Below are 16,788 nucleotides of genomic sequence, written 5' to 3' on the forward strand. Positions count from 1 at the left end.
TTTTTTGGCAGTTTTTGGCCAGGGCTGGGTTTGAACTCACCACTTCCAGTATATGGGGCCAGCGCCCTACTCCTTTGAGCCACAGGTGCTGCCCTGGAGTTGTCATTTTTAGCTGACCTGGATCAGGTGCCAAGCCAAGAGTACTATTTTTTATTTATTTATTATATTTTTGGCTGGGGCTGGGTTTGAACCCACCACTTTCAGCATATAAGTCTGGTGCCCTACTCCTTTGAACCATAGGCACCACCCAGAGTATTATTTTTTAAAAAGGAGGGGAGGCCGGGTGCAGTCTTATCTATACTAAGACTGTATCTATCTCACACTTGTAATCTTAGCACTCTGGAAGGCTAAAGTGGGTGGATTGCTTGATCTCATGAGTTGAAGACCAGCCTGAGCAAGAGGAAGACCCCGTCTCTACTAAAAATAAGAAAACTAGCCAGGTGTTGCGATAAGTGGTGGCTGTAATTCTAGCTACTTGGGAGTCTGAGGCAGGAGGATCATGTGAGCCCAAGAGTTTGAGGTTGCTGTGAGCTATGATGAGTACTCTACCTGGGTGACAGAGTAAGACTCTGTCTCCAATAATAAATAAAAAAAAGAAGAGTGAGTACAAAATTCAGAATAATTGTTACCGCTCAAGAAGTAATGAGGACAACAGGGTGAGGGTGGACAGAGGTTCCTGGCCACTTCTAATGACTACACTGGGTGGTAGGTGATTGGATTTCCTTATTATTATTGAAAAGTAAACAGCAAATGCATGGGTTTGGGTAGTTAATGCACTGTGAGGCTAGTGTGCCAGGAACCCAGAACCATGATGCTAGATTCTTTAAAAATCAGACTGAGGAAAGAAAGAGAATAATGGGGTCTTTTGGTCCTTTTTCTGATACTTTTTTTGGTCAACCAAGGCTGTCCTCAGTGTGTTTGCAATTAAAGTTGTTTTCATTTCCACTGATTCAATCAAGATGGTTTGACTCCAAAATTCAGTTAAGGTCAGTGAAAATATAATTATAGTATGAAAAGTGAAAGCTGGCAGCTTAACAGGAGATGTGGAGGAGAGGCAGAGGACGCTCAGAGCGGCTGACGAGGCGACCTGCACCTGCTGGGGCGGGACAGGCTGCAGTGAGCGTTCTGCTGGGATTTACACGCCCAGCAACATGATGCTTGATTACAGAAGTGGGATGAGAACTGCAGACACCATATGACAGGTCTAATGGACACTTACAGTACCAAGAGTCAGAACTGACTTAATTTTCTTTTGAAAATTAGATAAATAAAACTCCCCCAGAAGATGACTAGGAAAAATTTCTTGCTCTTTTTATCAGTGGCTAGAAGTAAAGATTAACGGCATCTTTCTCCCTTTTCTCCTTCCTGTATTCCCATTATTAGCCAGAAAAATGGAATAAAATTAAACTAGTGGTCACCCAAGAAGATGTCGAGTTGGCATACCAAGAAGCCATGATGAACATGGCCAGACTCAACAGGACAGGTAAGACATGGTGGGGGGCAGATTTCTTAGCAGCACCAAGGCAGTGAATGTTCCAGGCTTTGTGGGTCACATGTGGTCTCCATTGCATATTGATCCCCCACAACCCTTGAAGCATGTAAGAAGCTGTTCTTAGCTGGAACACAGCCACATGCCAGATTTGGCCAGTGACTTGAGACCATGTTCTGCTGGCACCTGTTTGGGTTCGTTCCGTAGTTGGTGGTCCCTGACTTAACAATGGTGCCCCTTGTGATTTTGAGTTTACTGCAGTGTAAACTGGAAGTTTACACATCCAGTAGGAGCCGTGCTTTGAGCATCCATACAGCCATTCCACAAGATGTGCAACATTTTATTATAAAGTAGGCTTTGTGTTCGGCGATTTTTGCCGAACTATAGGCTAACTTCTCAAAAAAAAAAAAAAAAACTTGAGGGAATTCACCTAATTCTTCTCTAGTGAGAGTAGCCTGGATTTTAAGTCAGCCATTCTTAAAAAGTCCTGTTTGATTTCAGGATGATCTTAATAGGCTTATCTTCCATTGAGAATATAATTCCTGGCTCGGCACCTGTGGCTCAAGCGGCTAAGGCGCCAGCCACATACACCTAAGGTGGCAGGTTCGAATCCCCAGCCCGGGCTCGCCAAACAACAATGATGGCTGCAACCCAAAAAAAAATGGCCAGGCGTTGTGGCAGGCGCCTGTGGTCCCAGCTACTTGGGAGGCGGAGGCAGGAGACTCCCTTGAGCCCAGGAGTTGGAGGTTGCTGTGAGCTGTGAAGCCACAGCACTCTACCCAGGGGGACAGCTTGATGCTCCGTCTCAAAAAAAAAAAAAAGAGAAAGAGAATATAATTCCTTTGCATAGCTTTTTTTAACTGAAAAATTACTATTAACTGAATCTTCTGATAGTTTCTAGGTGGTTCAAGTTGAAGTAGAAAATCAGAATTTTACTCTGGTTTGTGTTGCTATTACAGCATTAACATTTCCACTGTTCCTCTGTGTCATCTCCCTGGCACATAAGGAATTTTCAGTCATGTAGGTGAGGTACCTGAGTTGAGGAAAGGTGGTTTTTTCCCTAGAGTCACCCTGTGCCTTCTCTCAGCTGCAGGACTCATGCACACGTTCAATGCCCACGCAGCCACCGACATCACAGGCTTTGGGATTTTGGGCCACGCACAGAACCTGGCCAAGCAGCAGAGGAATGAGGTGTCCTTTGTGATTCACAATCTTCCCGTGCTGGCCAAGATGGCTGCGGTGAGCAAGGCCTGTGGAAACATGTTTGGCCTCATGCACGGGACCTGCCCGGAGACATCAGGTACAGGACGCTGGGCCCAGTCTGAAGTGTAAACTAATGAGGCTGCCAGAAAGTTCCACGAGGAAGCAGCAGCCTAGCCCATGAGTAGGACCCCACTTTGTAGGAGGGCAGAGCTGGAGCCTGGCTCCTCAGCTCCTCAGCTCCTCAGCAGGGGTTCCCCATGCAGCCTCCCGGGGTGGGCTACAGTCCCTATTGTCGCTGCTCCCTGTCATTGAGCAGTGTTTGAGTGACCAGTGCTTTCCTTTCTGATCTAGAAATATGGTGATGGGGGGAGAGGGAAAATAATGTCTTTATTAAACTTTCACTGGAAGCTTATCATTTGAAGTAAGCTGTGATACCCACAGATTTCGTTGAACAGGCAGTTATTTTAAGAATAAAATAGTATATTATGTCTGCAGAGTGCCATTCTTATCTTTGCCCTCCTTCTCTCTTCTCTTTACCTTAACTCTTCTGTTTCTTTATCTTTTAAGGCTCCCTACTTTTTTTCCCTTGCTTTTAATTTCTCTCTTATTTTCATTTTCTTATCTCCAGAATTCTGGTTTGGTTTTGTTTTGTTTTTTGGGAGACAGAATCTCATTTTGTCACCCTCAGTGAAGTGCTATGGCATCATAGCTCACAGCAACCTCAAAACTCTTGGGCTGGACGGAACCTGTGGCTCAGTGAGTAGGGTACTGGCCCCGTATACTGAGGGTGGAGGGTTCAAACCCAGCCCCCGCCAAACTGCAACAAAAAAAAAGCTGGGTGTTGTGGCGGGTGCCTTTGGTCCCAGCTACTCGGGAGGCTGAGGCAAGGGAATCGCCTAAGCCCAGGAGCTGGAGGTTGCTGTGAGCTGTGACACAAGGCACTCTACTGAGGGCAACAAAGTGAGATTCTGTCTCTTAAAAAAAAATAAAAAACTCTTGGGCTTACCCAGTTCTCTTGCCTCAGCCTCCCAAGTAGCTGGGACTATAGGTGCCCGCCATGACACCCATGAGGTCTCACTCTGGCTCATGCTGGTCTCGATCCTATGAGCTCAGACAGTCCACCCACCTTGGCCTTCCAGAGTGCTATGACACCCATGAGGTCTCACTCTGGCTCATGCTGGTCTCGAACCTATGAGCTCAGGCAGTCCACCCACCTTGGCCTTCCAGAGTGCTAACTAGGATTACATGAGCCACCATGCCCAGCCCCCAGAATTCTAGTTTTTACCTTTGCAAAATAATGGAATCATCTGGGAATTTAAAAAATTCACAGGCCTCGACACAGCCCCAGGAAAACCTGGTGTGATCTGGCCATGGTGGGCCTGGTCCTCAGTCACAGTAAAAGCTGCTGGGGAGATTCCACTGTGGGACAAGAGGCGTGACCACACTGCTGGGACTACAAAGCCCTGCCCTTATTAGCCCTGTAACCCGGTGTGGGGCTGCAGGGCTAGTAAGGACAAGGCTATTGGCTCCACTAAGCCATTCATAGACTCCAGAGAGAGAAGACCCTTTAGATCAGGCATCCTCAAACTATGGCCCGCAGGCTACATGCGGCCCACCTAAGACATTTATCCAGCCTGCCGGGTGTTTTTGCCACTGCTGCCTGTCCTGCTTAGCAGCCGACTCGTCCCAGGGCCCGCAGTCAGGCCTTCCAACCATTGGAGGGACAGTGAACTGGCCCCCTCTTTAAAAAGTTTGAGGACCACTGCTTTAGATTCCTAGTTTTCAAAGGTCTGTTTTCTGGAAGTGAGCTCCGAGAGGACAGAGATTGTTTTCCCTGCAGGTGGAATGTCTAGAGCAGTGTCTGTCATCTAGTGGGAGTGGAGTGAGTGTTGAATGAATTAGTGAATATTACCATTTGTTTTCTTCATAGATAGGACAAGTTTTTTTTTTGTTTGTTTTTTTGTTTTTTTGAGACAGAGTCTCATTTTATTGCCCTCAATTGAGTGCTGTGGTGTCACAGATCACAGCAACCTCCAGCTCTTGGGCTTAGGCAGTTCTCTTGCCTCAGCCTCCCGAGTAGCTGGGACTACAGGCACCTGCCATAACACCTGGCTATTTTTGTTGTTGTTGTTGCAGTTTAGCCGGGGCCAGGTTCAAACCTGCCACCCTCAGTACATGGGGCCAGCACCCTACCCACTCAGCCATAGGTGCCACCCAAGTTTTTACTTTTTTGTAGAGTAAATATAAATATTTTTCTGATTATGTTATTTCTACTTAGAAATAAATAAAAATTTTCAGCCCTGCTATTTCAAATAGCAACAAAGGTTTATTTAATTAATTGATTAATTATTTTGAGTCAGAGTCTTGCTTTGTCACCAAAGCTGGAGTGTAATAGTATGATCTTACCTCCCTGCACCCTTGGACTCCTGGGCTTAAGTGATCCCCCTGCCTCAGCCTCCCAAGTAGCTGAGACAGACTACAGGAGAGAGATACTGTGCCTAGCTAATTTAAAAAAAAATTTTTTTTAAGAGATAGATCTCACTGTGTTGTCCAGGCTGGTCTTGAACTTCTGGCCTCAAGAAGTTCTCCTAACTTGGCCTCCTAAAGTGCTGGGATTACAGGGATGAGCCACCATGCCTGGCAACAAAAGTTTATTTTAATGTACTTTATACTTCTCTTCTGTGTTGAAGATAGTCAACAGAGCTAGGAATAGATTCCAGATACTTTGAGGCAAACACTTTCATGAGTCTTAGAATTAAAACAACGTAAGATGGTGAGATGAAGGAGGCCGTGGAGAGTCCAATTGAAAAGCAAAAGTTCTCCTTATGGCTCAGTGCCCATAGCACAGTGGTTAGGGCGCTAGCCACACACCACCAAGGCTGGTGGGTTCGAATCCAGCCTGGGCCAACTAAAACAACAATGAGAACTGCAGTAGAAATTAACCAGGTGTTGTGACGAGCACCTGTAGTCTCAGCTACTTGGGAGGCTGACAAAGAGAATCGCTTAAGCTCAAGAGTTTGAGGTTGCTGTGAGCTGTGACACCATGGTACTCTACGGAGGGCAACATAAGGAGACTCCATCTTTAAAAAAAAAAGCTCTCCTTGTTTGTCAGTGTTTCCTTCGGTGTAGCGTGGAGGAGAGCACTGCCCCACGCAGTACCGAGGCCCCACACCCTGCTCCTGAGTGGTTCACAGAGAGGTCTTTTCTCATTGTAGACTTTGTTGGTTTGTGAGTACGTGTGTGTTATGTTAGGAATTTACCCAAACATTGCCTAATTTCTTGGTGATTCTACAGAACAAAGCAGGCCTCTCAGTGGAACAAGAACAAGTCACCCACAGACAGCCACAAGTTGGTGATGGGACGTGGATCTATGCAGAAGCTTTTTAGTAGAACAGAGGCAGAAAAGCAGCTCTCATGTCACAACTAATGGCATTTTTTTTTTCTCCTTTTGCCAGGAGGCCTTCTGATTTGTTTACCACGAGAGCAAGCAGCTCGGTTCTGTGCAGAGATAAAGTCCCCTAAATACGGTGAAGGTCACCAAGCATGGATTATTGGGATTGTAGAGAAGGGCAACCGCACAGCCAGGATCATAGACAAACCCCGGATCATCGAAGTCGCACCACAAGTGGCCACTCAAAATGTGAATCCCACACCCGGGGCCACCTCTTAATCTAGACAGAAACAGCCGTTTGGTTTTGTTTTTAAATAGATCTATTTCCTTTATCATCACTTCAATTAAAGACTCTAAACGACAAAAAATCTCATTGTGTCTCCACATCTGGTGACCTTAGGTCGATTTGTGAGTGGATACAATTAATAAAATAAAATCCATTGCCTTTTTTCCTGTTACATTAACTGAAGATGCACCTAATCTTGAGGCAGCTTCTGAGTTGAGAATTATATTGTTATCCAATACTGTTGATTCATTTTGAATCTTTAGACACTTATCTCTTGCCGCATAGGCTCTTTTTAAAGGTGCTTTCACCTAGCACAGACATTACCAATAGTAGTGTCAAATAGTGGTCATGTCTTTTCATTTTATGTGTATTTATCATATAAGTCTGATCTTTTTTTTTTAAGTGTCTTGAATGGTATTCTGGAAAGACAGCACTGGTAAGTGGCAGGACGGTCTCCCAGTAATAGGAGGGTTGCATGATTCCTTTGAGTCTTTGATTTGTAAAGCCTAGTCTTATCATTCAAGGGCAGCATCTTGGACCCAGGACATTCTCCAGTAGTGCATTCAGTCCCACAGGCAAGTGCTTCACACTGCATGGAAAGCACTTTGAAGACTAAAAAGAAATCTTACTTTTTTTTTTTTTTTGTAGTCTTCCTGATATTTACAGTAATACCATTAACTGTTTTCTTTGATAGCAAAAAAAGGATACTTTTTGCAATGTAATTAGATGTTCTATAGCGCAGCAAGGAATTGCCTTCCGAAAGGGGGCTCATGTATAATACTCACTTACAATTCAGTATATCATTAACTACACAAAGAATTTTTAAATATAATCAATAATAAAGACTGTTCTGTGGATGGTAGTGTTAAATACATTTTATATTTTGTATAGTGATTTCAGGCCTTTTGTTCTCTCAAAATCAGTGGCTCTTTAGCCTGATTCTTAGCATTATTTTGTCTTTTGCGCCAGTTACTTTTTCCGTGCACGCTTTTTGTGATCTGTGTTAAAAATCTGCATCGCCAACATTGCAGCTTGAACTTAAACTTGTTATTCAAATAAATATTTAATTTTTTTAATTGCTCTTGTATAATCAGATGCCCCTTTTTAGTATTATTTTAGAAGCACTGGGAGGATTTTGCCTAAAGTACAACTTACTGGGGGGAAACTAGATTTTAGTTTTATAAAACGTTCAAGTCTTTCATGGGACCTATATTTTCTTGAATTAAATTTTGTAGTTCTAGAATGAATAGGCAATCTAAAAAGGTGTCACCTGTGTTACTTAAAACCAGAGGCTTTCTTATATTTTAACCTATTAAACAGTTAGGGGGGGATTCCTGTCATTAAGCACAAGGGCACTAAATCCTCAAGTGTCTGTCTTCATAAAAGAAAACCCACCACGTCCTTCAAGTTTCTGAATGCTTCCTGCTTACAGGCACCAAAGCCGTACGTGTAAACCGATCCACTTCTTGCCAAAGGAAACCACCACTGGGAAGATGACGCTCCCGGGAAGAGGCTTTAGCGTGGATCCGCCCTCCTCTCTCAGGACCCAACGGGCAGCCTTTATGCATGTGCAGCTGGACCTCGAGCCATCAGTGCGGAGTGCAGTACAGGAGAGGCTGCTGTGGAACTGAAATTAACTGGACATTTGATAGGAATTTATACGGATGTTGGTTCTCAAATGCTACAAACCAGTGGTCTGCAAAATAAAATGTGTTGGAAACCTCTGAGTAAGATAAACATACTGTTGAGCTTTTTTTTTTTTTCCTTCCCCAAACAGTGATGACTCAATCTGAAGGGCTTTCGATGTGGAGTGTGCCCTGGATGCCAACATTTTCCTTGGTGTCTGGCCTGGTGAAAGGAAGTGAGCTAACTGGTGCGTGCGCTTTACGGAGATCCTCTTTATGAAGATTCATACATTCGGAAAAAACTGGGTATTTAAAAGGTGCATGTGATTCATGTGCTCTAGGGAGGAAGAACTGTCTTTACGGTGGTGTCTTCAGAAAGTAGGCTAGAGCCAGCTGCACTGGAGTCACCTGGGGGTGTTTGTCCACAGTTACACTCCTATGCCCGTTCTCCAGGCCTACTGAATGAGAAGTGAGTGGTTTGGGACAATCCAGGAAAGCTGGAGAACCTGATCTCCAAAGGAATGTTGCAAGGGAAAGGGAGGGAAAGAAAAGTAGGCTTGCTTTTGTAATATTTTGTCAGAATTTTTCTTTTTTCTTTTTTTTTGCAGTTTTTGGCCAGGGCTAGGTTTGAACCCGCCACCTCTGGCATATGGGGCCAGCACTCCACCCCTTTGAGCCATAGGCACTGCTCAGAATTTTTCTTTAAATTTTGACCATTCTGTTTATTTCCTATGCCTGAGCTAGGGCCCACCAAGTAAGGAAAAAAAGACCGGTATCTTTATTTTTATTTTTGAGACAGTCTCACTCTGTCACCCTGAGTGTCGTGGCATCATAGCTTATAGCAACCTCAAACTCTGGGCTCAAGCAATCCCCTAGTCTCATCCATCAGAATGGCTGGGACTACAGGTACCTGTCACTACACTTGGCTAGTTATTCTCTTTTATTAGAAACAGGGTCTCTTGCTCAGGCTGGTCTTAAACTCCTGAGCTGAAGGGATCCACCCGCCTCAGCCTCCCAGAGTATTAGGATTACAGGTGTGAACCACCACACCTGGCTAAAAGACCTGTATCTTGAAAGTTGCCTGAAGAGTCAATTTTTTTCAATGAGGGTAGCATTTGAGTTAATTGCAAAATTGGTGTGAAGTATTTTAAAATTTAATATTAACAATAAATAGATAACTACTTCCTGGTAGCACTTTAAAACTTTGCATGGAAGTATATCTTGATGTACCGAGTTCATCTATGACATAGTCGCATCCAAAAATGCAGTCTGTTAGAATTCACAGAATTAGCAAACACAGCCTAATCCCTTTTAGGCATCAGGAATGTTTTGCAAAGGAATCTCAAAGCTTAGCTGGTTACTTGCACAGAATTGATTGTGTCTCAGTCCAAGAAAAATGGAAATATTGTGTAAGCAGTATGTACTTTTGGGCTCAGTTTAAAAAAATAAGTATCGTACCGTCTTCCAACTTCTGCATGCCTTAATGAATAAATCTGAATGTTTTAAATTGTTCTGTTTGTAAATGTAGGAGTCAGCCGTTTTCAGTTTTAATTTTGCATTCCGTTTGAAAGAGTTCTATCTGAGTTCTAAATCTGTTTCATTCATTAGCGATCAGAATAGCTACACTATGTGGTGTTTTTAGAAGTAATAGAGTAAGCATAGACTTGGATGCAGATATGAACCATTCAATCATGTTAAATGAGCCAGGGTTCATAGTGAAAATCTTACTAGAAGTTGAGCATGGGAATATCATTGTGCTTATGCTTAAATCTTTTTTTTTTTTTTTTTTTTGAGATACAGTCTCACTCTGTGCCCTGGGTAGAGTGCTGTGGCATCATCAGAGCTCATAGCAACCTCAAACCCTTGGAGTCAAGAGATCCTCTTGCCTCAGCCTCCCAAGTAGCTAGGGCTACAGGCATCCATCACCGTAAACTGAGCTCAAGCAATCTACCTGCCTCGGCCTCCCAGAGTGTTAGGACCACAGGTGAGAGCCACCTCGCCCTGCCATCTAATACCTTGAATGAGGATGGGAGTGGATGGATTAGACAGGGCCTTCAGTAAGTAGAACAGTAACAGGGTGCTGCTAGGTGTCTAGATGTGTTTGAGAATCGCTAGAGTTCCAGCTTGCCGTTGGTGCCCTGTGCTTTGTTGCATGCAGGGTAAACAGGTGTTTGGAGCTATTCTCTGCGGGAGTTCCTGTGTCTCACAGTTCTTTTTTTTTTTTTTTTTTTGAGACAGAGCCTCAAGCTTTCCCCCTGGGTAGAGTGCCATGGTATCACAGCTCACAGCAACCTCCAACTCCTGGGCTCAAGCGAGTCTCCTGCCTCCGCCTCCCAAGTAGCTGGGACCACAGGCGCCCGCCACAACGCCAGGCTATTTTTTGGTTGCAGCCGTCATTGTTGTTTTGGCGGGTCCAGGCTGGGGATTCGAACCCGCCACCTTAGGTGTACGTGGCTGGCGCCTTAGCCGGTTGAGCTATAGGCGCCGAGCCTGTCTCACAGTTCTTAACTGTGACCTACAATTCTGTGAACACAGCTGATGTTTTCAGTGGCCTCTTTTTCTTATTAATTTTTTTTTTTTTTTCTTTTGCAGTTTTGGGCCAGAGCTGAGTTTGAACCCTCCACCTCTAGTATATGGGGATGGCGCTCTACTTCTTGAGCCAGAGCACCGCCCTAAAAAATTTTTTTCTCACTGTTTTTCCCAGGCTAGACTCAAACTCCTGGGCCCAAGGGACCCACCCTTCTCAGCCCCCCAAGTAGCTGGGATTATAAGCACGTGCTAGCACACCTGGCTTTTCAGTGATTTTTTAATTATCCTAGATTATGTTGACTTCAGAGTTTTAGGCTTAGGAGACCTGCATGTAATAAAGCCCATCAAAGGTTCACAGGGAGAAATAGAAAATTCCCTATATGACTACTGCATTTCTGTATAAGCTTTATAGGGACTTATGTTGATCTTTATCCGTGATCCATATTTTGCCTAGTTCCTAAGCAGAGTTGTATACAATTTCTCTTGAGAACATAGCCTTATTTTGGTTCACTTTGAAAAGTTGAGAAAATTATAGTAGTTGAACCCTCCTGTTTTTACTTGGTTTTATTATTACTGTTTTGAGACAGAGTCTCACTTTGTCACTGTCAGTAGAGTGCCATAGCGTCACAGCTCACAGCAACTTCAAACTCTTGGGCTTGAGTGATTCTCTTGCCTCAGCCTCCTGAGTAGCTGAGACTATAGGCACCTCCCACAATGCCCGGCTTTTTTTCACCCTGGCTCAGGCTGGTCTCAAACCCGTGAGCTCAGGTAATCCACCCACCTCCGCCTCCCAAGTGCTAGAATTATAGGCGTGAGCCACTGCACCCAGCCTGTTTTTCCTTTTTAAATAAAAACTAGATTTCATCTGTAGTGTGTTAGGAAGTAATAAAAGAAATCTGAAAGACTTACCTATAAATAGTTCACCTGGACAATTTTGAAAACTACAAAATTAAGTAGCCATGGCCCACCTCGTGCCAAGTCAAATCAGTCTAATAAACCTGCTTGCATTAAGTTTCACAGTGTCACAGGGGTCCTCAAACTACGGCCTGCTGGGTATTTTTGCCACCGCTGCCTGTCCTGCCTTAGTAGCCGACTTGTCCCGGGGCCCACAGTCTGGCCCTCCAATGGTCTGAGGGACAGTGAACTGGCCCCCTGTTTAAAAACTTTGAGGACCCCTGATAGGAGTCCAGGTGACATTAATTTTCCATCTCTTTTTATATTGCAAAATTTTAGACATACAGAGAAGCGCAAAAAATTGTAGGATGTGTTCTCCTAGGACTGTAATCTCTTGATAGATTTTACCACATTTGCTTTTTCCACGTCTGACATGAAGGCACACACAGGCACGTGTCCTTCCTCTGGGTAGAACCACTGCCTGAGTTTCAGTGTCAGGGAGATGGGGGTATCCGTGCTGCACTGACAAGTACTTTCTCAGGGAGTAAGATCACCTTACACCTGGCCATACTATTTTCTTGGCAGTTTTTATAGTTTTAAGGGAAGACTAAAAGATAATTTATAGAGTATAAAATAGCTGAGGTGTGTAACACTAGAAGTCGCAGGGAAGACGGGGACTTTGTAACAATGAGTATCTGTTTATTTTGCGCCACTTGCTTCTCATTACTTACAGTCTGGGCGTAATTCCCTGTTGTTATATTGAAGGACAGAACTGTCCTCATTCGTTTAAACCCTAGAATGGTATTTTACTCCATCCACCGTGTGACTGTAGACCATTGGTCCCTGAGGTGTAGGGACGGAGGATGTTTCCTTGTCCAGTTCTCTCAAGTTTTGTCCAATCACAGGAATGTTGAGAACCTGAAGAGATGTTGAGAACTTGTATTTCCATGCCCTGGCTGATAAATTTGAGATTTTTTAAAAGTAGCTATTTACGTAGCCTGTTGTGGTAGAATGGATCTGTTGAAGGCAACTAGTGTCCACTGAACCTTGTTATCTGCTGGACACTCCACTCTGCTGGGTATTGGGATGGCCACATGAATTACAAAAATTAAAAACAAGCCCAAAAACTTGGGTAACAAAGCTACTGAACTTCCTCTAAATTCTTCTCATCTTCTTTAGCAATGAAGTTGTTTTAAGTTCTCAGTGTTGCCTGTTTTGCAAAACACACATCCTCATAGCCCTAAACTCAGGGCTGAGGCAGTAAGAGGCCTTCAGCCCAGGGGTGGGTGGGTTGCCGTAGAGAACCGATTTGCTTTCTATTGCTGATATGGCAAATTACCACAAACTCCATGGCTTAAAACCACACAAATTTATCATGTCACAGTTCATTCCAGTTCTGCAGGCCTGAAGGCCGACCTAGGTCTCACTCCCTGGACCAAAATCGAGCTATAAGCAGGGTTGGTCCTTTTCTGCAGGCTGTAGGGAGCATCCATTCTTTCCTTCCCCACCTTCTAGTCTACCAGAAGTCTACTGAGTTCCTCTTTTCCATGCCTCCTTCCTCCACCCTCAAAGAACCTCTGACCCTGCTTCCTTCAGCATATCTTTAATAACAACCGGGAGCAGTTTTTCAGTTTTAAGGACTGGTGATTCTTGGACTCACCCCCTTAATTCAGTATAATCCCCCATATCAAAGTCTTTTGCCTTAATCACATTTGCAAAATCCCTTTTGCCATGTAAGGTAACAGCCACAGATTCCAGGGATTAAGAGCTGGACATCTTTTGGGAGGACCAATATTCTGTCTAACACAAGGCCAGATACCTGTGGGGAAGATTTTCGCAGCCACGAAACAGAGCTGTTGGCACAAACTCAGTATCCATCCCAGGAGGAAGGGCCACGAAACTACATTTTCTAGCAAGACTCACAGGTCCCTTTCTGCACTTTTGGACAGTTTAGAATTAAAACAGCACCTCTCCCCCAAGCAGTCTGATTCCAGCCTCCTCACCTCTTCTCTCGCACATTCTCCCGTGCTCAGAGCCGCCAGTCCTGTGTTGCTAGGGTCTTGTCTCGGCACTGCCTTTTCCCCAGGTAGACTGTGAGCCCTTTGCTGACGTGGATCGTTGCTGTTCTTCTGTTTTCCCTTGTACTCTGCAGACAGCTCTGCATAGATTAGGTACTCAATAATTGTGTATAGCTTTGCTGGTGGATTTATTTTCATTTCATGCTAGATAATTTACCCTGGTCTTCTTTATTTCTCCATCCACATAATCCCATAAGTGATAATTTTACTCTTTCACCGCCTCCCAGATATATACATATATTCTTTTAGTTTCCATTTTATGTTGAAAGATTCAAGCTTCCTTTCTGCCCCACACGCAGGAGCAATTCTTCAGACTTGTTTTCATTATGGCTGACATCACAAATGGACGCGGAGACAGTGAGCTCTCATGCCTCCGTTCAGAAACGATTTATAGAAAGTCTGTCTCACAACCACAACATACAGCTTAATTATATGTGTGCCCTTGGAACTATCCTGTTTTTCTTAAATCATTCTTAGAAGATCATGATTTTTATGGGACAGATGCTGAAACTGTTATTCCTGTCCAAAGGAATGGCATCAATGAATGGGAGTGTGTGTGCTTCTCCATGACTCCTTTCTCCCCACTGCAACAGACCTTACTTCGGTGGCTCTCAACAGCATAGGAGTGGGGGTAGGAGTATATTAAAGTCGCCAGAGAGAATGTTTGCTGGGTTTAGGGCCCACCCAGATCCTCAGCAATGAGTTCATCTCGAGAGCCTTAATTTAATCACACCTGCAAAGACCTTTTTCCCAAATAAGAGTTAGGATGTGGATGTATTTGGGGGCGAAACCTCAACTTTTGTGGGGAGAGATCAGGAATTCTATTTTGAAGTATCTACTAGAAATTTAGCACCAATATGAGGTAGACAGTGGGATACGGAATGTGGAGTTTAGCAGAGTCCAGACCAGAGATATAAATGAGAGGATCTCATCAGTTTGAAGAAGGAACATGAAGTTGTAAGAATGGACTGGAGGGTGGCGCCTGTGGCTCAAGGAGTAGGGCATTGGACCCATATACTGGAGGTAGTGGGTTCAAACCTAGCCCTGGCGAAAAAACTGCAAAAAAACCCAAAAATAATAAAATAAAGAATGGACTGGAAAATGTGTTTCTGTGGCCTTTCAGAGCTGACTGAGAAAATCACTGTTGACAGAAAAGAAATGTCCAAGGACAGAATCCAGAGGTTCATAAAGTCAGCAAGGAGGTGGTTGGTCAGGGAGTGGGGCAGGGGAAGCCTTGTGCTCTGAGGTCCACTCTGCTGATGGGCCAGGAAGCTTTGGAATGAGAATCATTCTGCACACGGTCATGGTGGCTGCTGGGGACCTTGACAAGAGCAGCTTCAGAGAAGAGATGAGGGTAAAAGCTTGACTGGTTTCAAAGACAATGAGGCGAGAGAGACTGGAAGTAGTGAAGAGATGCAATTCTTTTAGGATTTGCTGCAAAAGGATGAAGAAAATTGTAAATGGGGCAGCGCCTGTGGCTCAAGGGAGTAACCCACCGGAGGTGGTGGGTTCAAACCCAGGCTCGGCCAAAAGCTGCAAAAAAGAAAAAAATAAATAAAATTATAAATGATATCTGGAAGGGCAGTGGATTACGATAGCACACTTGTATGCTCTTTTTTTTTGCAGTTTTTGGCCAAGCCCAGCTTAAACCGGTATATGGAGCTGGTGCCCTACTCCTTGAGTCACAGGCATCACCCAACAGCATGCTAGTATGTTGATGAGGAAAGGGACAGCCAAAGGAGAGGAGGCGTGCTGGAAGGAGGTGCTCAAACAGGCTGGACAGGGAAGGGAGTGAATGTTCAAGCCGAGGGCCAGCTCTTACTAGGAGCACTGGACACTCCTACCAAAGAGGAGAAGGGCGGTAGGCACAGACTTGCGGGTGGAACGGGTGGAAGGTGCAGGAATGACTCAAATGAACTTTGAAACTTGTAAACAAATGATCTGCCCTACAGTCCTATCTATTCTCCTCAGGACTTTTTAAATCATAGAATAACATTAAGTGTGCACAACATTAGAACAATTTTATTTATTTTTAAAATTTTAAAAATATTTTTATTGTTTGGGATTCATTGAGGGTACAAAGAATTAGGTGACACTGATTGCATTTGTTGAAGTCCCTCTTCTCGTGTCCCACCCCCAAGAGGTGTGCCATACACTGTGTCCCCCATCCCCCCTCCTCCCCTCTCCCTCATTCCCCTACCCCACCGCTTGTATTAGCTCATCTGCTGCCTTCATATTACAATTGAGTACATTGGATTCTTGCTTCTCCATTCTATTTTTTTTAGACAGAGCCTCAAGCTGTCCCCCTGGGTAGAGTGCTGTGGCATCATAGCTCACAGCAACCTCCACACCTGGGCTCAAATGATTCTCCTGCCTCCACAACGCTGGGCTGTTTTTTGGTTGCAGCCGTCATTTGTTTGGCGGCGTGGGCTGGATTCAAACCTGCCACCTTAGGTGTATGTGGCTGGCGCCTTAGCAGCTTGAGCCACAGGTGCTGAGTCTGCTTCTCCATTCTTGTGATGCTTTACTAAGAATGTGTTCCCCTCCATCCAGGTTAATACAAAAGATGTAGTCTCCATTTAACAAGCCATACATTTAAGGGAAACTATTCCATAGATAATTTTGAAAATTGTTGTGGGTTTTTTCTTTTCTTTTTGAGACAGAGTCTCACTTTGTCGCCCTTGGTAGAGTGCTGTGCCATCACAGCTCACAGCAACCTCAAACTCTTGTGCTTAACTCTTGCCTCAGCCTCCCAAATAACTGGGACTAGAGGTGCCTGCCACAATACCCAGCTATTTTTTTGTTGTAGTTGTCATTGTTGTTTAGCAGGCCCAGGCCAGGTTTGAACCCGCCAGCCCCAGTGTATGTGACCAGTGCCCTAACCACTGAGCTACGGCGCCAGGCCTTAAAATCTTTTAATTTTAATAACACAATGACTAAAGATGCCTACCTAGGGAATTTCCAAATAATCCGAATTGCCATTTAAAAGAAAACAAGTATCACTTCTCTGGGTGAAAAAAAGCAGGCCTAATTCCATTTTGTTGTAACTCATTCCTCAAAATCAGTGGGGATGGCTCGGTGCCTATGGCTCGAGTGGCTAAGGCGCCAGTCACATACATCTAAGGTGGTTAGAATCCAGCCCGTGCCTGCCAAAACAACAATGACGGCTGCAACCAAAAAAATAGCCTGGTGGTGTGGCAGGCGCCTGTGGCCCCAGCTACTTGGGAGGCTGAGGCAGGAGACTCGCTTGAGCCCAGGAGTTGGAGGTTGCTGTGAGCTGTGATACCACGGCA

General features: G+C 44.5%; 1 protein-coding gene across 3 annotated transcripts in view; it reads left to right on the forward strand.

Annotated features, from left to right (window-relative positions):
* SEPHS1 (selenophosphate synthetase 1) overlaps nucleotides 1-8,106 on the forward strand; it is a 25,498-nt gene extending 17,392 nt beyond the window's left edge. The window contains exons 7-10 of one of the 3 annotated variants that reach the window (XM_012803333.2): nucleotides 1,384-1,483; nucleotides 2,577-2,789; nucleotides 6,148-6,332; nucleotides 7,802-8,106. In XM_012803333.2, the coding sequence (XP_012658787.1) occupies nucleotides 1,384-1,483; nucleotides 2,577-2,789; nucleotides 6,148-6,332; nucleotides 7,802-7,822 (519 nt within the window). In that variant the 3' untranslated portion in view covers nucleotides 7,823-8,106. Of the gene's footprint in view, nucleotides 1-1,383; nucleotides 1,484-2,576; nucleotides 2,790-6,147 lie in introns of all 3 variants that reach the window. The other 2 variants (XM_003786805.3, XM_023511403.1) reach the window with 2 other exon arrangements.
* Nucleotides 8,107-16,788: the final 8,682 nt, after the last annotated feature.

This window comes from Otolemur garnettii, unplaced genomic scaffold (genome assembly GCF_000181295.1).
Source record: "Otolemur garnettii isolate 467f Iridium unplaced genomic scaffold, OtoGar3 scaffold00019, whole genome shotgun sequence".
NCBI classification, from domain to species: Eukaryota; Metazoa; Chordata; class Mammalia; order Primates; family Galagidae; genus Otolemur; species Otolemur garnettii.